General features: G+C 36.1%; 1 protein-coding gene across 1 annotated transcript in view; it reads right to left on the bottom strand.

The window, feature by feature from the left end:
• The window catches only part of Nup160 (nuclear pore complex protein Nup160), a 507,399-nt gene that overhangs the window by 173,845 nt on the left and 305,614 nt on the right, over positions 1-27,940 (bottom strand). Inside the window, exons 20-22 of the mRNA XM_090382015.1 lie at positions 27,349-27,505; positions 17,143-17,212; positions 460-687 (exon numbers count right to left, since the gene is read on the bottom strand). Coding sequence (XP_090238141.1) covers positions 460-687; positions 17,143-17,212; positions 27,349-27,505 — 455 coding nt within the window. The remainder of the gene's footprint in view (positions 1-459; positions 688-17,142; positions 17,213-27,348; positions 27,506-27,940) is intronic.

The following is a 27,940-nucleotide window of genomic DNA, read 5'->3' as shown; positions in this document are numbered from 1 at the left end:
TCCCAATTTCAGTTCACAATTAATTTATTATTATAGTGTGCTATATTATTATTTTTTAAATACTACACAAAAGTCAGTGTCTTCCTTGCCCATCGAGTTAATTAAAATCACTTATTTTAATTGTGCATATATGCTAAAAGAAGCAAGTTAAAAGTTAACTAATATATGTATTAATATTTATTGCAGATTTATATTAATATTAGATTTTCATTAATTAGTTTTTATTTTTAATCCAAATGACAATTAGTTTTTATTTTTAATCCAAATGACAATGGGAAATATACCTTTACAACCTGTGCATATACACATGGAAATACAATACACATCTCATTTTTATTATAACATATTTTTTCTATTTTTTTGTATTTGATAAATAAACTGAATTGTTTTAAAGTCATTCAACGTACACCTTTTAAGTTAACAACACAATGCTGTACAGCAAATTCAAATGGATCATACCTTCAGATAATATTGTGCCATCATCGAATGAGCTGAAAATTCCTCTGTAGTTTGCACTATTTTATTCCTCAGAAAATTTTCTCTAGGTACATTCACACCCTCTGCAGCTTGAGAAAAGATGTCAACAGCTTTATAATGCTCACCAAGAGTTAAGTGGCAGCTAGCCAAAAGAAACTGGCGTGAACAAATATTCCACTCACACCAATTCTGCAACAGCCGTACATAGCACTAAAGATGTAAAAATTATTTAATCAACAAAAAATTCAATTATATGTTGGATAATAAATGCTCTATATTGAGAAAAGACTATTTGACTTCATAGTTAGAAACAAAAATACAATAATGCAATGTAAAATCATCTTATAAATGTATAACTGTTTTTGATTACTTGATGTCACTTTGTTGGAGTTATGTGTCATAATAGGGAAAGTTTGCTTATACAGCCACTCCCCGGTTTAAGTAATACTCGACTTATGAAAATTCAACCTTACGTTAAGTTTTTGCCGGCCAGTGCAAACTTAAAAAAATCGGGGAAGTGTATTTTCCATCCAGTAGGAATAAATGGAAGTATCGTGAAAATATCGTAATGTGAACCCAATAACACATTGGGTTTGTTTTTTTTTTTTTTTTTTTTGGTAATTCGTTCAAATATTTGGGAGACTGAAAGTTTCGCTATATAACTAAGCTTGTTATCTCTCTAAAAGGTCATTTTTATCATAGAAATTATCATATGTTCCGTTATAAAAATCAATTTTGAACACCTTTGTGATATTTTTCTAAAACACATTTCTGGAGGTCACTACCATAAAACAATAAAAATAATTTGCACTTTCCCATTTATTGGGCTTTTTTGTTAGCGCAATCTATTATAAATTGCTCTATAAATTGCAATGATACCAGTAACTGGAATTTTGTGGGTTGGTAAAATGGATGGAAAATCAGATTCGGAAGCAAGTGCCCTGAGTCCAATGGCCATTCAAGCAAAAGTTACGGTATTAAGGTGAAATGAGTTCCCCTTCACTGAAATATTCAATCATATTTGACCCAAGGGGCTAACATTTGGTGAGTATAGGCTTGGCACACCCAGAGTCCTGAGTCAGATATCATCATTCTTCTCTCTCTCTCTCTCTCTCTCTCTCTCTCTCTCTCTCTCTCTCTCTCTCTCTCTCTCTCTCTCAGGGTAACTCAGAATGGTTTTTTTTTTTTTTTGACTGGTGCAGGCTTCTTTGCACCACACTTCCTTGCTGATAATAATATAAAAATCAAATTTTCAGAAGTTTCTATTCATTCCTATTTACTTATCACAATGGTGAAGGGAATGGGACCAACAGAAAGTGCAAGTGTTGGCAGTGCTAGGAGACGAAACAAAATTGATTTAGAAATGAAAATGATTAATTAAGAATTACAAAGCAGGACAAAGTTTGTCATCTGTTGCACGGAATTAAGTCTCGCTGCTTCAACAGTGAATACTATTTTAAGGGACAGTGCACATATAAAAAAACGTTAAAGGATCAATGCATTTAAGATCAATGGTAATCACAAAACAGTGTTCGGGTGCTATATCGAAGATGGAAAAGCTATTCAGCTCTCAGAACACACCTAGTGCTGTTCTGAGAGCTGAATGTTGAATAGGGTTGAGGCGAGATAAAGCATTCTCCCTAACAGAGTCGAAGACAGGCGCGCCGTAGTCCAGTCGTGATCTGATTATGGTTCTATATAAATGAAGCAGCCTGTAACAATCTGCTCCCCATGTGGCTGATAAGATTCTGAGTATGTTCAGTTTTTTTTTTACTAGTAGTCCAGAGATGTTCAATGTGCTTTTGGAAATTTAACTTATTGTCAAAGAACAATCCTAGTAGATGAATACTATTAGCTATGGAAAGAGGATGGTTATTCAAGTGGAGCTCTGGTTCAGGATGCATATTGCATCTGGTACACAAGTGAATGGCAGTAGATTTCTGGCTGGATAGTCTATAACCATTTTGTGTCATCCATGTCAGGATGCAATTGATTGATATTTGTAGTTGGCGTTCAATGTAATGCATGTTTTGAGAATGACGAGAAATTGTGAGATTGTCTGCGAAAAGGTATGAATCCACAGTTTTTGGAATGAGTTCAATTATATGATTAATTCTCATTGCAAACAAAGTGGCGCTGAGAACAGACCCTTGTGGAATTCCTTCTTCTTAGATAAAGTTTTTAGAGAGAGTTCCCCAATAACGAACTTGAAAAGATCTCTGTTGGAGGAAATTTTGGATAAAAATATGGTAAATTACCTCTCAGGCCAAGGGAATGTAGATCCTTTAAGATGCCAAAATGCCACATAGTGTCAAAGGCTTTCTCAAAGTCAAGACAGACCATGACGAGATGGTCCTTTTTGATGAAAGCATTTTTGATATTTGTCTCAACTTTGATCATGAGATCCACTGGCTGAAGATCGGTTTTTCCGGAATTCAAATTGGTTGTTATTTATCAAGTTTTGAGACTCAAGGAACCAAGTGAGATGGCGATGTATCATTTTCTCGAGAGTTTTGCTGAGACAGCTGGTAAAGGGTATTGGCCTGTAATTTTGAGGAACAGAATTATCTTTACTGGACTTTGCAATCAGTAGTACATAAGAATGACGCCAGGAACTTGGAAAGGTATGTTCAAAAAAAATTTGATTGTAATATATGAGCAGCAAAGAGAGCGATCTTTGATCCAGATTTCAGAGCATTACATAATATATCCCATCAGGGCCAGCAGCACTGTTTCTTGAGTTGATAAGAGATTGCTGTAGGTCAAGCATGGTAATGGTTGATTATAAGATAAAGCAGAATTGTCAGCGAAATTCAGTCTGGATTTCTCTGCAACAGTTTTACGTTTTTGAAATGATTGATCATAAGCATTGCAAGAAGACAACGGAGAAAATACAATTCCCAGTGCATTTGATATATCTGTAGGATTAGAGCACTCTTGTCCATTCTAGTTCAGTAGTGGGGTGGATAAAGATGGAAATTTACTATTCAAACATTTTATTTTTCTCCAGATTAATCTGATATCGGTATTTTTATTAACTGATGAGGCGAATTTAATCCAAATTTCTTTTCTTGCTTTGCATCTGATATAACGAGCTTTAGTTCTAAGCCATTTATAGTTAATAAGATTGGAGGTGATAGGATGTTTGCGGAAAAGATTCCATGTTTTGTTTTTCTCTTTTTTTGCATTGTTGCAATCTTCATTCCACCATTAATTTATTTTTCATCTATTTCTTACTTGATATTGAGGAATGGCAGTGGATGCGACTGTCAGCATTTGATTCGTGATGTGCTTGGTAACACTGTTGATGGAACTGGACTGCATGATATTGTTGTCAAATGAGATGTGCATTCTGTATTTTGTCCAGTCAGCCCTTGAAAATTTCCATTTAATTGAATTTTCTGTTGGAAAGGAATAGGATGTTTGAATTTTGTAGATTAACAGATAATGGTCCCCGATATAAGGATCACTCAGAGATACCCAATCTATACTAGGAAAGAGGATTCGGGAACAAATGGAAAGGTCTATTGCAGATGTTGAACCTGTAGGGAGATGGTAAGTTTAACATTAATAAATACCCAGTATTTAGTAATGTTAAATTCTGTCTATCAATCAGAATTTCGATAAGCTTACCTCGTCTGTCCAAGGTGGGGGTCCCCCCATAACGGATGATGTGCATTCAAGTCAGCTAATAAACAAAATGGAAATAGTAACTGCATAACAAGATCTTTGAGTTCCTGAATAGTATATTGATGATTAGGAGGAAGATAAATTGAAACCAATGTCAGAGTAATACCATTAACAACACGCGTGGCAACAGTTTCTAAGGATGTTTGTAATGGAACGCGTCTGGAGGGGATGCTTGAATCCACGAGTATCGCTACTCCTCCATGAGCGCTATTGGAGTCAGCCCTGTCTTGCCAGAATACAGTGTAAATTTTTGATTGAAACTGAGACCAGAGATGTCAAATTAGTTTCTTGCAAGAGGTTTGTAGTGGTGAATTAATTCATGTATATCATCTATGTTACTGCGAAGACCTCTACAGTTCCATTGGATAATATGTTCCATTATTTGGTTTTGTTAGAGGAAGATGAATCTGTCTGCTTTTTATGCGTGGGTTGTTTATGTCAGGTTTAGATTTTTTTTTTTTTTTTTTTTGGGGCATCCTGAATCATTTTTATCTTCCATATCACCATTTGCATGTAATTCAAGGAAATCTTCTTGGTTGGGCATATCATCAGTATCCATGCATGTTGGTTGTGGTTGTCTCACCTCCATAGGATCTGATTTGTGCAATTTTTCTGCCACTTTAATGTGGGTTAGGTTTTGAGTTGGAATTGTAAGTGGCGTATTATTACTTTGGTCCACTAACTGATTCAGATGTAGGCTGAGTCGATAGTACTGATCGAGCCCAGTCGGCGATCGATTTGTCGGGAGAGACTGACACTACTGTCTGACGTGCTACTGATTTGTAACTATGGGTAGCCAAAGCGTAAGTGGTTTTTGGCATACTTGATTTTACTTGTCTTCTAGCTTCTTGAAAAGATACTTTATTTTCAGTCTTGTATTTCTGTATTTTTTTTTTCCCTAACTTCCAGGGATCACAATCTTTGGAGTATGCTGGATGACTACCCCTGCAATTAGGACACTGCGGAGTTTGCACCTTGCATTCTGATTGAGTACGAGTTTTGCTAGTTAGTTAGTTATTTGGTTTTTAGGAGCATTAGCAACTAAGGCCATATTGCTCCGGGATATGCGGTGGTCATTCCCTGACCTTTCCGCATCCTCCAAGTTTGGTGGTGATGGGCTCGAACCCCAGTCTAATCAAGAAGCACGTGCTACGCACTGCTGCTCCTTCCCACCTGGCTACGGAGGCGCACGAGTTTTGCAACCGCAGTTTGGACAGGTTGCATCTCCACAGCATGCTGTCTGGGAGTGACCAAATTTCTGACTTTTGTAGCATCTTGGAGGGTTCGGGATAAAGGGCCGAACATGACAATTTAAATAACCTGCTTTGACTGAGGATGGTAGATTCCGTGAATTGAAGGTTAAAATTATGCTACGTGTTGGGACTAAGGTGCCGTCTTTTCGTATCATGATTCTCTTGGCTGAGTTACATTTTGATCCTTTAGTTCGCAGATTATTGCTTCCTCGGAAATGTTTAATAGGTCCCATTCATGATCACTCCCTTGGAAGAATTCAGGGTATTATGTGGAGTGAATTGAATTGGAATTCCACTTAAAGATGTAAGTCTTAACAGTAGGGCAGAGTGTCTTGGGTGAGAGGTCTCTATTAGCAAGTCACCAGATTGAAGACGTTTCACCATTTTTGGAGATGCTGCTGCATTTTCAAGGCATTGTTGTATGATAAAAGGGGAGAGCTTGCCGGCAGGTTGTGAAGACAGAGAATGGATGATCAAGAAAGCTGGAGGTTCCTGCTTGTTTGCATCCTTTTTTAGTCTTTTCAACAGCGAAAAGTCATGATCAGTTTCATGGTTGTCATATTGAGAGTACTTTGGCTCTAATCGTGGAAAGTCATTAGTGTCCATGTTTACTCTTTTTAGCCCTGAGAGAGGGACTTTCTTCTCCCAGGTTACCAGCCCCACCACATAGAGGCAGGAGTGGTGCCTCCAGTGACCAAGTGGTTAAGGTTAGTAGAATAAGTTAGTATTTAATATAAATACTAAAAAAAGAATGGTAGATTCACTTTCTGGGTTCTTGCATCAGACTTTTTAGGAAAAGAACCACTGTAAGTGAATAAAACAGAAGAAAATCGCTCAACAAAAATAAAACTATATCACTTTCAAAGAGCACTATGAATCGCAGAGAAAAATCGCTTGTCACTATCACTTGGCATTCGGGGCCAAACCATTTACGATTTGCAAATGACATTGTGATCATAAGCCATTTAAAATTGGGAAAGGAGTTATTTATTTATCATTACAAATATTTTATCCAATTTTTTAATATTTTAATTTTAACAATTTTTTTTATTTGTTTCCCAACTAAAAGCATTTTTCAAAATCACATTCAATTTTGCAAATTGTGAAAAGGTAATTGGCCTTTGTGCTTTTATAAAAATCTAAACAATCTAAAAGCTTAGCTGCTTGAAATGCTTCACTAACATCTTTAACTTTCAGTTCTACATCTTGAACTTTTTTTTTCATCTTGCTCACCCATTTCATACTTCACTTTGTAAATGGTACCATCATCATTTACAATTTTCAATACAATTATGTTGATATGAACCATAGTGATTTTAATCCGTTTTTTTAATTCATTTTCAAAACAAATCACATTATGATTTGTTTTGAAAATCTATTTTTGACAAAAGCAAGTCTTATTTATTAGTATCAGTCATAGGAGTTTCTGCAATAAATCCTGCAAAAGTAGCACATTTTTACATTTTGCATCCGGTAATGTTACTGTGCGGAGTTTCTCTTTCAAAACAAGCAATCATTTTAAGCAAAATCAATTTTCAAAAAATTAGATTTGAAACCATATAATCCATTGATCTATTGGTTGCCAGATGCTTGTTGTGTTTCTTTAAGATATGTACATTTAATGTTTTTTAACTTGCTTTCTCTAGTCCAGAATAGTTGTATTTGGGGGTGTACTAAATGTGCTGGCAAACGTCCAAAAGAAGTAGAATTTTTCATTAATTTCTTCATAACTGATAATCCCAATGATGCAACTCAAATTCAAACAAGGCTGATGTCCTAGCATTTTTATTTATGCTATATCAAATAGATTTTAACATTCCTGCAGATTTTTAGATTTTCCTACAATAAATATTTCTTTCTTTTCTATGCTATTCAATCTTTTGATAGTTTACCAACTTTGCACTTTTAACCCTTGAATTTATGTTTGGTCAGAAGTCAGTTTAAAATTTATCTATGCCAACAAAGATAAATTTAAAATTTTTCTTAGTGTATGAATCCTTTGTGCACTGTGGGCCATACTAAATTACCCAATCCAGAACAGTTATATTATTCAAGTCGTTTGCTTCACATACAACTTTTCCAAAGCATATGTTGTGATGCAACTTAAATCGATCTATTCAACCAGTAAAACAAACAAAGTTCTGTTTCAAGTAATTTGGGAAAATATTAAACTTTAATTATTAAATGTGGACCACTTAAAAAGGTTATTTTCATTAATGCTATTTACATATTTGCTGTTTAAGTCACTTCAAGTCAATGCATGTACATCAGAAATGTACATGCGTTTCATTTTGTTACATCTCTTTTCAAATTAATATAATTTGTTGTTTTGGATACCACATTGTATGCACCCCTGAGCTCAATAACATAATTCGCAAGCCATAACAAATTCCTTCGACTTCTCAATTTTTCTAATAATTATCATTTTATCCTCAACTCTGCAAACTCTTCACTTCCCCTCCACTGTAAAAGTATTATACTGTAGAGCAAGGTTTCCAAACCTTTTTGACTCACAAGCCACTATCAACGTAATATTTTTATCGCAAACCCCTAAGCCTATATTCTCTGAAATCCTATAATAGTTCTGAACTTTTGAAGAAAATATTTCCAATACTATGTTTTTATAAGCTGTAATGTGTAATAATGTAAAATTATTATTAAGTACCTGTACATAATAATAATTGAGAATAAAAAGCAATTTAGTAGGGAAAACATTTATTTAACACCATATACTGTAAGATAGTGAACTAATTATAAGGAATTATAGAAGATTTGGTTTATTTAGAGTCCTGATCTATCAGAGCTAGGTGTAGGGTAAATGCCCTTGAAGAAAATTAATGAGGAGCCCATCAAGCTCTCAGCTGCCCAGATCAACGGCAGAGCTAACTCCTGTGCATCACACAACATCAGAGGCAATCTCCAAGGCAGAATGCGCTGGTCCCACAGGAACTAGTTATTGTTGGTGACTCTATTGTCAGGGAGATGGGGAATATACTATGCAAGAAGGATAGGTGGAACAGGACCAGGGTATGTCTGCCAGGAGCAAAAGTTCATGACGCTGTGGAGCAGATATCATCTTTTAAGGGCACAAAAGGTGATGTACACGTTGGAGCTAATGACATTAAAAATAGGAGATCTGCAGATTTACTTAACAAGTACAGGTCAATGTTCAAAAAAAAAAAATCACAAGTTAGGGTTGAATGTGAAAGTGTCTGCAATTCTGCCCAGACACGATAGGAGGGAGTATATGATGAGAGCCTTGTCAATCAAGTCGGCCCTTGAAGAGATTGTGCAAGACTCAAGGGGTAGAATTTTTTTCAGCCTGGTCTGTGCTTGTTGACAGGAGAGACTCCTTCTACAGGGATGGGGTACACTTAAATAGAAAGGGTGCAAAAATATTTGCTGGTGCTATCGAGGCAGTGTTAGATGGGTGGAAAAACTACAGGGATGGGGTACACTTAAATAGAAAGGGTGAATAAATAGAATACACTTAAATAGAAAACAAAAAATATTTGCTGGTAGGCAGTGTTAGGTGGGTGGGAAAACTGCTAGCTTGGGGGAGATACACAGACTAAAAGGTTATTAGTGGCCGCAGGCAGAGGCAAAAGCAATCCTTGCACTGCTTCTATTAGAATGAGCAGCAGCATGGAAAGCAAGGCAATGGAGATTTCCAGGAGTGTTGGGAGTCTTAGCGGAACAAATAAATACATGCGCTGTGTTAGGGAAACTAAGTGTAGAAACAGGTGCATGTATACTTGCATGTACACCAATGATAGGAGTATAGTTAATAAATTTGATGAGCTTGAAGTGCCAATCAAGACATCAAAGGCAGATATTGTTGGGATATCAGAGACATGGTGTCACACAGACATAAGCAGTGCAGAATTGGAATTTGGGGAGTACAATGTGTACAGAAAGAATAGACAGGACAGGAAGGGAGGAGGGATTATGCTGTTAGTTAAGAAACATATAAAATCTAAGTAAGTGCATCCAATTGATGTTGGTGGACAATGCAATGTTGAGTCTGTTTGGTGTGACATAAGCACTGGGAAAGGGGAAATTCAGAGTAGGAGTATGTTACAGGCCTAATGAATCTGATGAGTATAATGAGCAATTGTGCAGAGAAATAAAATGGGCCAGTAAATCAGAATGTCTTATAATGGGGAATTTCAACTTTCCAGGTATTGACTGGAACTTGTGAATTGGTCACTCGCACACTAGCAAGACTTTTTTGAATTTATTGGATGACTGTTTTCTACAGCAGCATGTTCGAGAGGCAACCAGAGGGAGTAATACTCTTGATGATTATCAGCAGTGATTATTTGTGCATTAATAATTTGCAGATAAAGGAACCACTGAGTTACAGTGATTACAATGTACTGATATGAGAATTACTTAAAGATGTAACTACCATCAAGGCAGGTGCCTCTGTAGCCAGGTGGGCAGGAGCAGTAGTGCGTAGCACATGCTTCTTGATTAGACTGGGGTTCGAGCCCGTGACCACCAAATACGGAGGATGCGGAAAGGTCAGGGAATGACCACCGCATATCCCTGTAGCAATACGGCCTTAGGAAGGGCTTTTACTTTCGTAAAGGTGACTACAGGGGGTCTCAGACAGTTTTTAAATTCTGTAGAGTGGGATCAACTGATGATGTTATCAACGTTGAATTCTAACTGGTAAGCCTTCAATCGATTTAATCTTGGTGGCTACTAGGCTTTCCATTCCAACTAAGAAATACTGTTCAAGGTTCAGGCCTAAATGGATGTCAGATGAATTAATGAGACTCATGGCAGAGGAGAAAAATGTATGGGATGCATGTAAATTATCAGGTGACACAGAAACCTATGGCAGATATAAGCTTGTCTGTAATCAAGTCACAAAGGAGGTTAGGTAGGCGAAGGCAGATTACAAGAAATCTTTGGCAGAGGATTTAAAGAGTTCTTTATTTATGTAAACTCTAGAAGGAAAGGGGTGAATCAGATTGGATCACTTAACACATAGATGGGTTGACTATTGATGATCATGCTCAGGTAGCTGATAAACAGAACGAGTATGTTGCATGTGAATTCACACATGATGAGTTGTTCAATGAAGGGAATTCCAGAAGTTTATCAAACACTAACAGGGAGCTAAGTGATTTTGTAATAACTGGGAGCAAAGTGGAGGGGAAATTGTTGCAGATAAACACAAGGAAAGCACCTGGGGTGAACGGGATCTATCTAGTTATATTAAAGGAGCCAGAAAAGGAAGTAAGCAAACCATTAGCCATAATTATGAGAGCTTCCTTGGACTCAGGGGTGGTCCCCATGGACTGGAGGTGTGAAATTTATCACCAGTTCACAAAAGGGGTTCAAAAGGTGACACAAGTAACTATAAACCTGTTGGTTTAACTTGTGTTCCGGGGAAAATAATGGAGTCACTGGTTAAAGAAGCATTCCAGGATCGTCTAGACAAGACTGCAGTAATAGTTAAGACACAGCATAGGTTTGTTAAAGGGAGGTCTTGTCTGACCGATTTGATTGGATACTATGATGTGGTCACAAAAGAACTTGATACTAAAAATAATTTTGATATCATATACTTGGATTTCAGGAAAGCTTTTGATACTGTTGCACACTGAAGACTGCTGTACAAATTGGAGAAGTATGGCATTAAGGATAAGTTGCTACATTGGATAAAGGGATGGTTGAGTGGGAGACGACAGAGAGTGGTAATCAATGGACACTGCTCTTCATGGACAAATGTTATTAGTGGAGTTCCCCAGGTTTCGGTGCTGTGCCCCATTGTTGTTTTGTGTATTCATCAATGATATTGATGAAGGTATATCAGGATTATTAAAGACAGTAAAGACAGTATGCTACCCCAACTGGATCTAGACAAGTTGGGAAAATTGGCTGAGAAGTGGCAACTGAAGTTTAACATTGACAAATGCAAAGTACTGCATATGGGTAACAATAACCCCAGAGAAATGTATCAACTGTGTGGTGCTACACTCGGAAGTGGAAAGTGAAAAAGACCTGGGGGGGGGGGTAATTGTGCAGTCAAATATGAAGTTTGCTGAGCAGTGCACATGGGCTGCCAGAGCAGGTCACAGAGTCTTGTCAATGATATATAGGAATTTTGCTAACAGGGACAGATAGGTGATTATCCCAATGTACAAGGCAATGGTCAGGCCACACCTAGAGTACTGTGTACTGGTCTTGAGGCATCATTTTAGGAAGGATGTAGAGTTGCTAGAACGAGTACAAAGGACAACATAATTGGTGAGGGGAACAAAGGGGTTCTCTTACCAACAAAAGCTTAATTTCTGCAAATTGCAGCACCTGGAGAGTAGGCACCTGCAAGGTGATCTGATTGAGGCGTATAAGGCCTTGAATGGGTTGAGCAAGCTGAATGCTGATGGGATTCTTCCTCTTGCTCAGATTAAGAACCTGAGGGGACACAGATTCAAATTGAGGAAAGACAGTTGTAGAATAGATGTGCAGAAATTTGCCTTTAGCTAGCGGGTGGTTGATTGGTGGAAGACTTCCATCTTTTGTTGTGGAAGTTGATAGCCTAAATAAATTTAAGGATGAGCTGGACAGGCATTTGGAATGAATGGAGTGTTTTTGAAGGTCATCTTGGGACAAATTTGAGGGACGATTTTCATTTTCATGTTTCTCATTAATTTGCATTACAATATCATTGTTCTTTATGCATCCAGTCTTCAACCAACAGTCTATAATAATTTTTAAAGTTTAAAAATACTATGAATAAACAATTTAATACTGCACAACATTGAAATCCATCACAATATGGCGCGTGTATCGACTAGCAATGTTTACCACAGTTTGTCTGACATGTGACTGAAGGGTGCAATACATATTGGCATGTTCACATCCAATCCTCCCACTAACACCGCTCGTGCATGTAAGGGCACGTGTCCCAAACTACAGCTAAATATAAATTTTGAACTGAACTGCATAAATTAATAATAAACTATTTTCTAATTTATAAAAATCTAAGCCGGTGCCATTACAGAATTTTTAGTGCAAACCCTTCGGGGTTCAGAAACCACTGGTTGGGAACAGCATCTGTTCAGCATAAAAACTACATCTTGATGCAAACTGACCAGAATTCAAAATAAAAGAAATGTCCCCAAGAAGACATTTTCAATTTCTTAGAATAAACATGTTTCCATAACGATACATTGTTTACAGCAAAACCAATTGCAATGCAGTGCTAAACATGCAATAGCCCCATTGCATAATCAACTCACCCACTAATATTGATAGCATTAAGAAAACCACTGTCTCATCACCATATATACCTGCTTGCATTGGTTTTTAACCTTCTACATAAAGGAGTTATCACTTTATTCATAGTTTATGTTGCATTATAATAAAATTACACAATGTAAAGTTTAACGTAATATATAACAGTATGATATGCAAAAGATGACTGTAAAATGAGAGGAGTTTTGGTATACAAATATAAAGTCATGTTATCCAAATTTACATCTGGTACACCTACATTGTGGAGGAATTACTGTAGATAAATCCTGCAAAGTAAAAGTAGACAGTAGGTCTAGCAGCTTAATGGAAACCAGATGGCTGAAGTGCTGATTTAAATTTTAAATAGTTTTATGTTTTTATTCTTCATCCACCCAGGACTAAGCGGCCAAAGCATATATATTTGAAGTGACACTTGGATTATTTTAATAATGCACATTATATTTTTTAAATAAAAAAAATTATATAATCAAATCTTTAGAGTATAATGGTATAATCAGAATACAGTCTGATTTAAGGGAAATAGTCACTTGGAAATTATTTCTGTGAATTAAGTGTATTGTAAATAATAATCATTACATGATTATCATTAGATGATAACCAACTCCAAACAAAGGATATTACATACAAACTACCAATTTTCTCCAAATGGCAATCCAAGTAACCAGAACAGGAACATCCCAGGTGAAATGGTTTACAAACTAGGAACTGACTCAAATATTGGCCAAATAACTGTCTAATAACCCCCCCCCCCACTTCACCACACACAATCAAGCCATTCTAGCACCTCAACCAATAACCTACAATGAAATGGAGGTTCCCACATTGTTTGTTCCAGTCTGAAGGCACAACATTCTTGTCACCAGTCATCAGGCGAGGTGAATTAAGAACTTTCTAGTTTATGCAGTTTTTTGTTAGTGTTAATGTTCTAAGCATAAGTAGGAGAGCAATACAAACATCTATATTGCTATCCTACTCATATAAACTCTTATTTACATAAACTCTAGAAGGAAGGGATGAATCAGATTGGTCAACTTGATAACGATGGTTTGAATGTTGATGATCCTGCTCAGATAGCTGACAAACTGAATCAGTATTTTGCATTCACATTCACACATGAGGAATTGTGCAGGGAAATGGAGGAGAGAAACTTATCTCTAACAGGAAGCTTAATGATTTTGTAATAACTGAGAGTGAAGTGGAGGAGAAATTGTTGAAGTTAAACATAAAAAAGGTACCTGGGATGGATGGGATCTACCCAGTTATATAAAGGAGGCAGCAAAGGAAGTAAGCAAACCCTCAGCCATAATTTTGAGAGCATCCTTGGACTCATCGGAAATCCCCCACGGACTGCAGATGTGCAAATGTATCCCCAATTCACAAAGGGGAATCAAAGAGTGATGCTAGTAATTACAGACCTGTTAGGTTAACTTATATTTCAGGGAAAATAATGAAGTTACTGGTTAAATAAGCACTGCAGGATTATCTAGACAAGACTGCAGTTATAGTTCAGACACAGCATGGGCTTGTTAAGGGAAAGTCTTGTCTGACATATTTCATTGGATACTATGATGTGGTTACAAAGGAACTGGAGGCAAAAAATAATTTTGATATCATATACAGTGGATTCCGGTTATTTGGGCCACCGGTTAATCGGCGCAGCCATTTATTTGGGGCAAAAAAAAATCTTAAAAAACAGAATCCAATCGAGAAAAGAGCCAGGGTTTAGTTCGCTTAATAGCGACAACATGCCGTTTAATCGGGGCAGGAGACGGCAGCACTGGAGATTATCCTACAATTGTCTGTGACCGTACCATGGGTCTCAGTTTGATTTCTGGAAGTCACAACCATAAAACAATAAAAACAATTAGCAGTCACCTGTTTATTGGGCTTTTCTGTTAAAGTAAAAGTAAAGTGCAGCCATTATCAACCCACTGCAGGATGGAAGCCTCCTCAACAATTCATGCTGAGGGAAATAGACCATAATCTGCCACACTGGTCAAGTGCGGGTTGGCAGATCGACCGTATTCAGCAGTCAGGGGCTTGAACCCCAGTCTACTCAAAGAGCGTGTGCTACTGCACTCCCGCTCCTGCCCACTAGGCTACGGAGGCCTTTTTTTTTCTGTTAGCGCAATCTATCATAAATGGATAGTAAACTCGATCTTATTGAATTTGCGATAATACCTACAGCTGAAATTCTGTGGGTTATTATGGTGAAATGTGTTTATACTTCCATGGAATCTGCAATCATATAAAAAAATTTATTTTCAGAATCTTCTCTTCATTCCTATTTTTAAATCTTCGAAACTTGGTACTCCATTCTCATTTGTTCGTATCGTGTTACTTGCAATTTGTGTGTGCCGTGTTCTTTGCTTATCTTTTTACTGTTTTAAATTTAACCCCCCCCCCACAAATGTCAGTGAACAGAAATGTCAACTAGTTAGTATGTACATATTAATAATTCTGATTTTCCGATTTTCACGTATCATTTAATTTTTTAATTGGTAAGGTAATAAAGGATAAATTTGTGCTTAAAAATTTTTACTTTTATAGCCTGTGGATAATATTACTCCTATTTTCGCTAATTAGAATCACTGTTTAATAGAATTAAAATTCAATTCACAAACGTGATCACAATGACCGGCACTTACTACACATTGTATAGTGAATGGTACTTTACAATGGTGAGTCCATCGTAACATAATTTCATTGTACAGCGAACCAATTGTAAAGCGGGGATCCATTGTATTTTTAACTATTTACGTGAAACTTCGGATAATTGGAGCAGTCACTTAATCGGGCCAAAATGCACTAGTCCCGATTTGTCCCAAATAACCGGAATCAACTGTACTTGCATTTGAGGAAATGCTTTTGATACTGTTGTGCATGGAAGACTACTATACAAATTGAAGCAGGATGATATTAAGAGCAAATTGCTACAATTGATAAAAGGGTGGTTGAAGGGGAGAAGACAGCAAGTGGTAATCAATAGATGCTGCTCTTCATGGAATAATGTTATTAGTGGAGTCCCCCAGGGTGTTGTGTTGTGTTGGGCCCAATCTTTTGTATATTTATCAATGATATTGATGAAGGTATATCAGGCTTAATGTCAAAGTTTGCAGATGATACAAACAAAGGTTGGATGGGTTGTTAATGACAGCAATGGCAATGTGCTACTGCAACAGGATCTAGAAAAGTTGGGCAGGTGGGCTTTGCCACTTCTCAGCCCAACTTTTCTTAACATTGACAAATGCAAAGTACTGCATATGGGTAGAGGTAACCCCAGAGAAACATACCAACTGTGTAGTACTCTTCAGGTGGGAGAGAATGAAGAAGACCTGGAAGTAATTGTGCAGTAAGATGTGAAGTTTTCTGAGCAGTACAGACAGGCTACTAGAGAAGGTCATGGGAGTATTGTGAATGATATCCAGGAATTTTGCTAGTAGGGAAAAGGAGGTGGTTATCCCTTTGTATAAGGCAATGGTCATGCCATGCCTTGAATACTGCAGGCTTGAAGTGGTGAAACCCTGTTTAGTCTCTAGAGCAAAGTTTCCGGCATCCCCCCCCCCCAATACTTCTCCTTCAACCCATGCACGGTACTAAGTACTATAGGTTTTGATACCTTTCGTGTTTGGGGTTTTCATAAAAAAAAAAAAAAAAAAAAAATACAGATCTGGAAGCCTCATTAGGAAGGATGTAGAGTTGCTGGAGCAAGTACAGAGAAGGACAAAAAGACTGGTGAGGGGAATGAAAGGGTTCTCTTACCAAGAAACCAAGAAAGGCTTAAGTTCTGCAAACTGTAGCATATGGAGACTGGGAGACTATACAGCGACTATACATCTTATAGACGATACTTAAATTAAACAGCTAAGAGGTGTATAGTCTCCTAGTCTGCAGACTATACACGTCAATGAGATCAACTGCAAGGTGATCAGATTGAGGTGCATAAGGTCTTGAATGGTTTGAGCAAGCTCAATGTTGATGAAATTCTTCCTCTTGCTCAGATTACAAACCTGAGGGGGCATAAATTCAAATTGAGGAAAGACAGTATTAGAATTGATGTGCAGAAATTTGCCTTTAGCAAGTGGCTAGTTGATTACTGAAACAAACTTCCATCTGTCGCTGTGGAAGTTGATAGCTTAAATAAATTTAAGGAGGAACTGGGCAAATTTTTAGAGGGAATGGATGTGTGAGAGTTTTTTTTTTTTTTTTTTCTGATGCTACTAGCTTGCTTTCTTGCATCATATGCCTCTACTACTACTATCTCTATTTGTTATATAATTTAAATATTAATTGCTGATCACTTATCAGTACCGAAACATATGCTTTTACTGTTAATGATCAATTTAAATTTTCAAACAACATCAGTTTAATGCAAAGAACATTTAAATATTCATTGCATTAACTGCTTCTTATAAATAACTTGAATACATTCAAAAAATATACTAACCTGTAGCTGCAGATGCTGACAATTAGCCAACAAGAATTCTGGAAACAAGAAATTGGTACTGATAGGCCATCTTAAAATTGTGAAGGACTTCCTGCTGCTTTAGGATTTTAATATTTTCCAACACAGACTTGAAATATCGAGCTTACTTATTATAAGCACTTTTTCTTTTTTCAATGGGCTAATTCATAATTATATTATTTAAAAAGCATCCAAAACCCAAAAGCCCTTACCATGATTACTTTAAATATTTTTTGCAAATTATATTAATCAAAAATTTGTAATATTTTAGGTTTGGATACATAAATATTGATAAATGAGAAGTTCTAAATTAGTGATACACTCATATCACTAATCTTAAAGCCATATCCATCAGTCTGTGATTAAGAATACAAGATCATCTTGAATAATACATCACAGGAATAATTACCAACAGGAATAAAAGTATCACAACATGGGTACATGAAAAGAACCTTTCCTGACAAATCTGGTTAATAATTAACCAGATTTGTCAGGAAAGGTTCAAGAAAAGTTTGTCAAGAAAAATTTGTCTGGTTAATAATTAACCAGATGACTTCATCTGGTTAATTATTAACCAGATGAAGTCATAAAACAGTCAGATACAACAAAAACAACTTCAATATCATTTTCCTTAACTACATTTCTTTTGGAAGGCTTTCTTTTTCTTCAATAGTTCAATATAAATTGAAGAAACCTGGGATTACAGATAAGAATCCATTGCTGGATTACACACAGGTTAATGCTTCTAAATTCACATTTAGAAGCATTAAACAATTATAACTGGGGAAGAGAAATCTAGAATTTACTTATAAACTTGGAACGAAACTATAAAATTTACCAAGCAGTTTAAAAAAAAAGACAGCTATGAAAGTACATGACGGCTTGTTTATAGAACATTTTGCAAGTAGAGATGTCATTGTCCAACTGTTCTCAGCAAACTCTTCGAGAGACTCATCTTCAGAATTCACAAGTATTATACAAATGTAAACCTACAGGCCAACAACCAGTATGGATTCCTTCCGGGGCACTCGACAGTAGACGCACTAAATAACCTGATAACGTCTGCTCAATCCACACCTGAGAAATACTCCCTTGTAATCACAGTAGACTTCGCTGGGACATTTAACTCACTTTGGTGGTTGAGGTCCTTGGCAGGCTCAGGCAAGCACAGATTCCTCAAAATTTCTCCTCCTGCACTAAAAGCTATCTATGTGACAGATCCATCAGTGTAGACTCTCTACTCCAGGGTGATCAGAAAGATCCACAGGAGATGCCCTCAAGGCTCAGTCCTAGGACCAACTTTCTGGAACATGGTCCTCGATGAGTTCTTAAACCAAGATTTTGGGCATGTTAAGTCCCAAGCCTATGCAGACATTTTGTTCCTTTCCATGGCTGGCAGCTCAAGGGTCCAGCTTGATATTTCTGCTAACCAATCGCTCCGACTCCATCAGGAGTGGGCCACCCAGCACAATCTGACAATTAAGGCTGATAAAACCTTCAGCATCCTCCTGAAAGGGCACTTAAGCCCAGCCAGACCACCGCAGATTAAGATCCATGCCAGAACTATTGAGCATTGCACCCAGCTTAAGCACCTTGGTGTAATCCTGGACTCAAAACTGTCCTTCCACCCACACCTACAGTATATCCAAAAGAAGATAAGCAATTACACAGCATTGGTGGCAAGGGTCACCCACAAGGACTGAGGTTTAAACCGACATACCCTAGCCCTGTTTTACAAAGCAGTATTTATTCCAGCCATCTCATATGCTGCAGGGGCCAGGTATCACTGGGTAACTATTTTCACAAATCAGAAGAAATTAGCCACCATTCAAAGAGCAATACTACTTACCATCACCAGAGCCTGCTCTATTTTGATCAGAAAGATTACTAATTTGCCAAAGGACCAAGAATATATACTAATTCATACCCATGACAACTACAAATACTTCACCACTTTTAAACAGGACATCAAGGAGCCTACCTATTAAACCACCTCCCCAATAACATCAACCACACTGAAGCTCAACTGAACTGAGATTCACTTCTTGCATCCAAGTTCCATCAGGCTGATATCTACAACTAAATCTGCAGGTAAGATCAATCAAATCAGACTGTGACATTACCTGATTTTAACTTTGATATCACAGGACCTAGCTATCAGGGAAAACAAGACATGAACTGACACACCTAAAACCAGTATCTGGGTTGAGCAGCATCAATTTGGATTATGACGTCAATTGATTGGACTTTGGAAACACCAAGACCTGGGCAATCCCTTCAAGGGAAATCCTGAACTCACCATAACAGAGACCATTGGCCTCCTGATCTACACTGGGTTCTCTTACCCAGTGTACTTTTACCTCTAATCTCTGGAGCACATGATGGATTTATTTCCATTGTTTCTTTAAGGATGCCTCTATCTACATCCCCAAAACGTTTTATATTCATGGTTGAGCCTTAACCATCATTCAGTTCATCCTTATTTTTATTAATAATCATTTTTTTTTTCATTTTTTATTATTATTTTTTTTAAATTTAATTTTTATTTTACTTTATTTTATTTTCTTTTATTTATTTTATTTGTCTCCAACCAGGAAGCTCAGGTGACCCTGGCAGGGACAAGCTAGAGAATAATGGGCTACCTGGCTACTTCCTAGCAGTGTGTGCGTGCAACATGGAGTCCCACCATGGGCCCTACGGCCAAATGCCAGTATTATGTTGGGTTCTGTTGTTATGTCCTGGCCAAATGCCAGGACATAACAACAGAACCCAACATAATACTACACATTCAACACACAACACTTTCCTGGCATTTACAGTAGTACTGTATTTTTTCATAGCATACATACGGCGCAGAGGTGAGAAACCACAGGTGGCACCTGACCCTAACACTATGCATACTATGTCCATATTGATAACATGATGGAAGGATCACAAATGAAAAAGAAACTGCATTCTTTAAACATAGTTTTGTAGAGAACATAAAAAGATGACTGATACCAAGAAGCAATTGTTTTCCAAAAAAAGGGTGTACACTTGGTTTCAGGTATGAACTGCTTCTATTTTTGCTAAAAGAGAATAAATTATTCATTAATAAATATAAGTGGATTCATATAAGGTTGATATATATATATACACACACCAGGTGGTTATAAAATAAGTTTCCCTATTCAGGAGACCCTAGTATCAAAACAGAGTTAGCACTGTGAAAATCGGTGGGTATGTAGTGATTTGTAGAAGAAAGAAAATTAGTTCAAATACCCCCCCCCATCAGGGGGAAAACGGTGCTGCATTTATATAAAAGTTGTCATTTACTTCAAGCTGCTTATGCAAATGACATCCTCAGATAAAAGCAGAAAGGCCAATATCATCGTCAATATCCATTATGGCTCTTACAAAAAAGGAACGTGCTCTTTTAGTAAAAATTCTACCAGAATAATAGTAACATTAATGCAGCACTACATGAATATCAAAAATTTAAAAGGTTTGTGTAAAGGGCCTTTGACGTCAGTAGGGCTTTGAAAACTAATAAAGAAATTTGAAGCAACCGGGGACTTAGGTGTAATTCCAGGCAGGGACAACCACGTATCGAAATCGAGGTAGTGGATTCTGACTACTGCAGTTGCAATAGTCAGAATGCGAAACACTACCAGTCAGTAGTGCCAGAGGTGTTTCAAGAGACTCAAACCTTCCTTGGTCTACTGTACGTAAACTGCTTTGAATAATTTTTCGCTGGTTCCCGTACAAAATTCACACAGTGCAAGAACTAAAGTCTCGTGATCACGGACAGACTTTGCTCTATGATTTCTGGCTCGTATGGAACTTGACGATACATGGGCTCAAATGATCTTGTCATTTGATGAGGCACATTTCACTCTTCACAGGGCTGTAAATGCACAAAACTGCCAAATATGGGGAACTTTTACCCATCTGCTGTGCATGAAAGACAACTACAAAGTCCATAAGTACAGTATGATGTAGATTCACAGCAGAGTTTACAATTGGACCATTTTTCTTTGAAGATTTTACACCTCATGGCCCAGTAAGGTGTATGGTAAGTAGTGCATGGTACTGTGCTCTCCTAAGGGATCACATTATTCACACTCTGCAAGAAAGGCAATGATTGGAGACCATAGTGTTCATGCAAGATGGTGCCTCTCTCCATTGGTTGACAAGTGAAGGAACTGCTCCGTTCAACATTCGGAAAAGATCGCATCATTTCTAGAGCTTTCGGCAGTTCTGGCCAGCAAGATCATAAGATCTCGATCCATGTGATTTCTGGCTATGGCAGTACAGACGCTCATCAATTTGAAAGCAAGTATTAAACAGCATGTAGCCAACGTCCCCAATGAGATGCTATGCGAAACTGTATTGAAAGCAGTCCTTAGTTTTCAGAATGTCATTTCAAGTGAAGGAAAGCACATAGAACAATATTTGTAGATTTCTAAGTTCTGGTATTAAAATCTAATCCTAAATTAAGAATTCCATCTCATGTTTACAGTGCCAATTTCTTCCCTGGTAGAAGAAATTTCAACTAATTTTTTTTTTTCTACAAATAGCATCCCCATACCCTAAATGACATACCCACCGATTTTCACAGCGCTATCTCTAACCGTTTTAGCACTAGGGTCTCCTGAACAGGGAAACATTTTATAACCACCCAGTAGATATATATACGGGTAGTTCTCAACTTTACGAGTTAATTCGTTCCTAATGCATGCTCATAAAGCGAGAATTTATTTCCCATAGACATAATGGTGAAAATAGGTGTTACGTTACCAACAATGAAATTAGTTAGCTAATTAGTTTATGTTTAAACAATGATTCATTTATCCAAAGAAATTAAAACGCAGCCTGTAAAATCAAGCAAGTTATAATAATATAGAAATTATTTATGACTTACAAATGTTAAAGAATTTTTATTCTTCATCATCAACTAAATGCACACTCGTTGATCGCTCATTATTGGCTCAGCACTCGTTGGTTTGTTGCACAAGGAGTTGTCTTCTTCAGAAATGCTTCAAGGTGTTTATTTCCAAGATAATCTTCTCTTTTCTTTATAAATTTTAATAGCATGCATAAGCATTTTTTAAGGGAATGCACAAATTGCAGCTAACACGATTTGCACAGAGTAACAAACAAGTTTATGAAACTTTAAAAAAAAAAAGGAATGAAGAGAAGATTCTGAAAATTTATTTGTTTTTTATACGATTGAAGATTTCAGTAAAGGGCAAACACATTTCACCATAATAACATAAAATCCCACACAATTCCAGCAATCGTTATTTTCACATATGCAATAACATTGAGTTTACTACCCGTTTATAATTGCTTGCAGTAACAGAAAAGCCCAATGAACTGCAAAGTGCAAATTGCTTTTACTGTTCTATGGTCGTAACTTCCAGAAATGTGCTTTATAAAAATATCACAAAGCCATTCAAAATTGGTTCTTATAACATATGATAACGATGAAAGTGTAGTGCATTTAATGATTTGAATTGGTAACTAATACAATTTACACTATAAAAATGACCTTTCAGGGAGTTTGAACTTCCGAGGTTGTGGAATAAATTACCAAAAAAAAAACAATGTGTTACTGGGTTCACATTACGATATTTTCTCAATACGATGGTAACGGATTAATATCGTAAAGCAGGGTACACTATATTGTATAACTACGAGCATAGTTTGAAATGCGGTATTTATGAATGTTTAACATTCATTTTTTTGCAATTAATGTTCATATTTTCGATTTTGTTGATACTTGATATTAAAAAAAAAACAAAAAAACCCTCATAAACCCCGGAACTCGTAAAGCGAGAACTGCCTGTATATATAAGGGGTGTTGAACCTTTTTGTGATATACGAGGTACTTTAGTAAAACTGTTCTACCAGAATTTGAAATACCAAAGTGTTTCAAATTCTGGTGATTTTTTTTTTTCTAATTTAATGACTTTGCACTCTAGTTATAAACAGGATTTTTTTTTTTTTTTTTTTTTGTAAATACAGTCATCAAACTTGGTTATAACGAGATGACAGCTGTAATGAGCAAAAAGCCGTAATGGTTTCAATTTATGCATATTCCCATACAATCGCCCGCTGTTGTAAGAAGCATAGTATACGGATATACCAAACAAATTTTGATAACTATGCAAACATTCTTAATTGCTCGGGTAGTCGAAAAAACCCAATTCTTGGAATAGACATTTTGAAAATGAAAAGGACATCGGATTAGCAGCCAGTTTATAACCTTATCCTTCCGGGGATGGGGGCTATAAAATAGTGCACTGGCATTTCGCTTGTCACATTATCCTATTTACAGATTGTCTTGTATTCATTGAACCATAAATTTAGTTCGGGACTTCTCAGAATTTTAGAAACAGGACTGTGTATGCAGACCACTTTATCATTTTAATTTAAAATCAGTTAGAAACAAACCATTCCTTTAGAAACATGTGTACAAACAAAAGAAAGTGTCTCTCAATTCACAAAAAAAGTTGAAATTATTCGTGAGTTAGAACGTGGTGCAATAAATGTTGAAGTGTGCAAAAAGTTTTATTTGTTCTCTTCAAGTGTATCGACATTGTGGATGAATAAAGATGTTTACATATCGGCACTGGAAAAGAACATAACTGAAAAAGGAAAAAAAAAAATTTTTTTTTTTTAGAAAGTGTGCGGTTACAAACATTGCTTCAATGATTTACCAAACAAAGAAGTGCTAGATTTTCAATAGACAGTCCAATCTTGAAGGCTCAAGGGTAAAAATTTACTAAACAATTTGGACGAGACGATTGTATGTAACAACAGTTGGCTAGATCGATTTAAAAACTGACATAAATTAGTTTATGCAAAAATTAGTGGAGAATCTCAATCTGCAGATCTAACAATGGCAAATGAATGGATTGACAGTGTTTGGGCAGAGATCAGGAAAGATTTCAACTAAAGCCATATTGCTCCAGAGATATGCGGTGGTCATTCCCTGACCTTTCTGCATCCTCCGTATTTGTTGGGCAAAGCCGAAGACACAGGACTTTTTTTATAATTTCACACCTCACAATACATTTAAATTCAAAGGGGGAAAAGGTGTTGGTGCAAAAAAATCAAAGGCTCGCTCGATGGTGCTCATATGCATAAATATGACAGGAACTGATAAAAAAAAAACTATTTGTTATTTGAAAATCATTAAAACCTCGGTGTTTCAAAAACTTAAGGAAACTTCCTGTAGATTACACTGCAAACAAGAAAACTTGGATGACTTCAGATATTTTTCAGCAATACATAAATGATTAGAATAGAATAAGGAGCTGTTCAAAAAAAAGAAAAACATTTTATCATTAGTTATTAACTGTCCTGTACATCCCCAGATTCAAAATTTGTCCAACATTAAGCTAGTGTTTCTGCCTCCCAATGCGACATCAATTTTACAACCAATGGACATAGGTGTAATCAAGCGTTTGAAAGGATTGTATAAAAGATTCCTAGTTCTATATGTGATCAGTTAAAGAAAACAGAAACTTACCGTGTCTATATCAATATTGGATGCTATAAATTTACTGAATGATATGTGGACAACGTTACTTCGACGAACATATTGAATTGCTTCAAGAAATCGAAATTAAATTTGAATGAAATTTCAATTGTAGATGAAGATGGAAACGAAAAAAACAATTGCCATTATCCGAATGGTTGCTAATTAACATTGTAGGTTTTAATACAGATAACATCAATGAATTTGTACGAGTCAAGGACAACTAGTGGTCTTCCTCCAGAGAGTGACATTGAAGATGCTGGGCTCTACACAGACGATAACTGTGATGATGATATGATGACAACTGAAAGCGAATCAAAATCAGTGCCGACAATCACACAAGCTCAAGGTGAAATGGGCACATTAGTCAATTTTTTTGAAGGAACTCTGGCAAGTAATGAGACTTTTAATGTGTTGAGTGTTTTCAGGAGAAACTTAAAAAATATCAAAATGAAATCTCTAAAACAAACATCAATTTTAAGATTCATAAATAAAGACTAATTGAAATCATGTTTATTATTAAATATTATTGTTTTTAATTACAGAGAAATAAATTGTGTTTAGTATTGAGTGTATGGTTTTAAAATTACAGAAAAATAAATTGTGCTTAATGTTAAGTGTATTGTAGTTTATACAAGCATTTAATACAAATAATATGTAGGTATATACTTGTATTATTTTTTCTCTCTGATATTTGTTTAGTTTTTTTAATCTGTCTTTTTATCAAGTTATTGAGATTTTAAAAAAATAGGAGGTAGCTTTAACTCATCACTGATATAAAGTGTTCATTGTTTAAAGGCCCCAGGGGTTTCTCCATCTCTGCTATCACCGATATAGCGAATAATGGTTATAATGAGGAAATTTTGTCGGTCCCTTGATGCTCATTAAAACCAATCTTCAAACAGGCCTATGGGGCTGGGAAATTCCATACTGCAATAATTAAAGACAAACACCAGCCAAGGAATAAAAAATTTTTACTATAAAACTAATGTGATACACTATCGGAAATATTACAATAAGGTGAAATGCCTTTATTGTAATATTTCCGATAGTGTATCACATTATTTTTATAGTAAAAATTTTTGATTCCTTGGCTGGTGTTTGTCTTTAATTATTGCAGTATCATTAAAACAAAGTTTGACTGTAATTAAAATATTCAAATATCAAATCAGATTATAAAATTTATTTACAAAAAAAAATTGCAGAAAATATAAAAACATACACTTAACATTTAGCAAAATTAATGCAAAACTTGACACTGCATGGAAGTGGTTATTTTTTTATTTTTGGTTTTTAGGAGCATTAGCAACTAAGGCCATATTGCTCCAGGGATATGCGGTGATCATTCCCTGACCTTTCCGCATCCTCCAAATTTGGTGGTCATGGGCTCGAACCCCGGTCTAATCAAGAAGTGTGTGCTACACACTGCTGCTCCTGTCCACCTGGCTACGGAGGCGCCCCATGGAAGTGACAATTTGTTCAAAAAATGACACCAATATCCTCAGATGTTGTTCCATGTATTCGTTAGTTAATTTGTTCTAGTTTTTGATTTGATAATATTCATATCTGAGAATGCAGATTCTGCTAAATATGTTGAACCAAAACAAGAATCCATTTCTTGAGCTGTATTTGTTAAAATCAGGCAGTCTCCTTTGTGTATTTCCAAATGTTTTCATCGGATTTCAAATAAGTCATTTTGTATTTTAATTATTTCCACATGAAGTTCTGTCTGAATCACATAAAATAAATGTGAAATCAAGAGTTCATTTTGGTTATTTGGTTTTTTTTTTTTTTTTTTTTTAGGAGCATTAGCAACTAAGGCCATATTGCTCCGGAAATATGCGGTGGTCATTCCCTGACCTTTCCGCATCCTCCGTATTTGGTGGTGACGGGCTCGAACCCCGGTCTAATCAAGAAGCGTGTGCTACGCACTGCTGCTCCTTCCCAGCTGGCTATGGAGGCGCCATCTAGAGTTCAAATATTTGTTACATTTAATTTTGATATGGATTTTTAAAAAGGAAACAATATTTTCAATTTTATTAAAATCTTTAAATCTTGAATTAATTTCACATTCAACCATTTCAATTTCAGCAATAAATTCCTTTTGATTTTAATTAGCCATTTCAGGATTGTTATCAAAATATTTTAGCACACCAGGAAAATGTGTATTTGTGATCTTCTAAATTTGACTTTATCATTCTTAAGTACTCTTGAAAAGTTCATACTGAACTTATCTCTACTAAATTTTTATCTTTATCTTGCAACTCAAGATTTAAGTCAAAGTTTTGTAGTAAAGTTCCCTATGAAACAACCTAATTAACCACTTTTTGTTATTTATTTGTGGATAAAATTCACCCCTTTCATCAAGAAATTTTTTAATGTCATCAAATAGTTCAAGAAATCTTCTAAAAAAAATTATATCTATTAAGCCAACAAATATTAATCTTTTATCCAGTACTTCAAAGTATAAATCGGGTTGGTACTATGTTTAGAGCTCTTTCAAGGAAAGTGCGAAGGCTATTAAACCGTGAAACATTGCATATTGTCTATAGTTTACGTTCCCAAAATGGATTGCACATGCACGTGAGGAAACACCCGAGTTTTTATCATGACCTGAAAAATCAGTTTAAATTATGAAATAATTCAAGTGAAAAGGATACATGAGTTCACCAATAATTGCAAGGAGAGAAGGTAAAAGAGATGTCCACAGAGTAACAGGTCTATCATCTGTAGACTGATGCTGGCCCAATATGTAACGAGCCTGAGTGCCACCTTGTTCATTCAGAAACAAATATGTTACAGTTCCTTGATGAAAACCTAAAGGGCAGATAAACACAATTATTCACTTATATTAAAGAAAAACTATTTTTCCAAATTTAAGGTCAACAATATATTCAAGAAATTTTAATGCAACATGTGCGCCTCTTCGGTATAGAAAGACAAATACACTACATGTTCTAAACAAAATCTCACAGTTTTTTTGTGAGATTTTGTTATCCAAAGAAGAAAACCTTTTCATTAACTATATTGAAAGCTCTACAGATCAGGCAGTTTCATGTTTCAAATATGCCTGATCAGGGAGGAAATTTATTTATTTGAAACATGCCTACTGAGGTGTGTTTCAAGTAAAGTACCTCTTGAAAGGAAAACTTCTGAATTGTAATGAAGAAATGTTTACCAAAGCTTCATATATGATGTTCACATGATAAGCAGTGAGAGTGGATCTGCATAGCAGTACTTCCTATATGGAAA

This window comes from Mastigoproctus giganteus, chromosome 9 (genome assembly GCF_048544385.1).
Source record: "Mastigoproctus giganteus isolate SK-2022 chromosome 9, ASM4854438v1, whole genome shotgun sequence".
NCBI classification, from domain to species: Eukaryota; Metazoa; Arthropoda; class Arachnida; order Uropygi; family Thelyphonidae; genus Mastigoproctus; species Mastigoproctus giganteus.
This window is presented reverse-complemented; position numbering and strand designations above follow the sequence as displayed.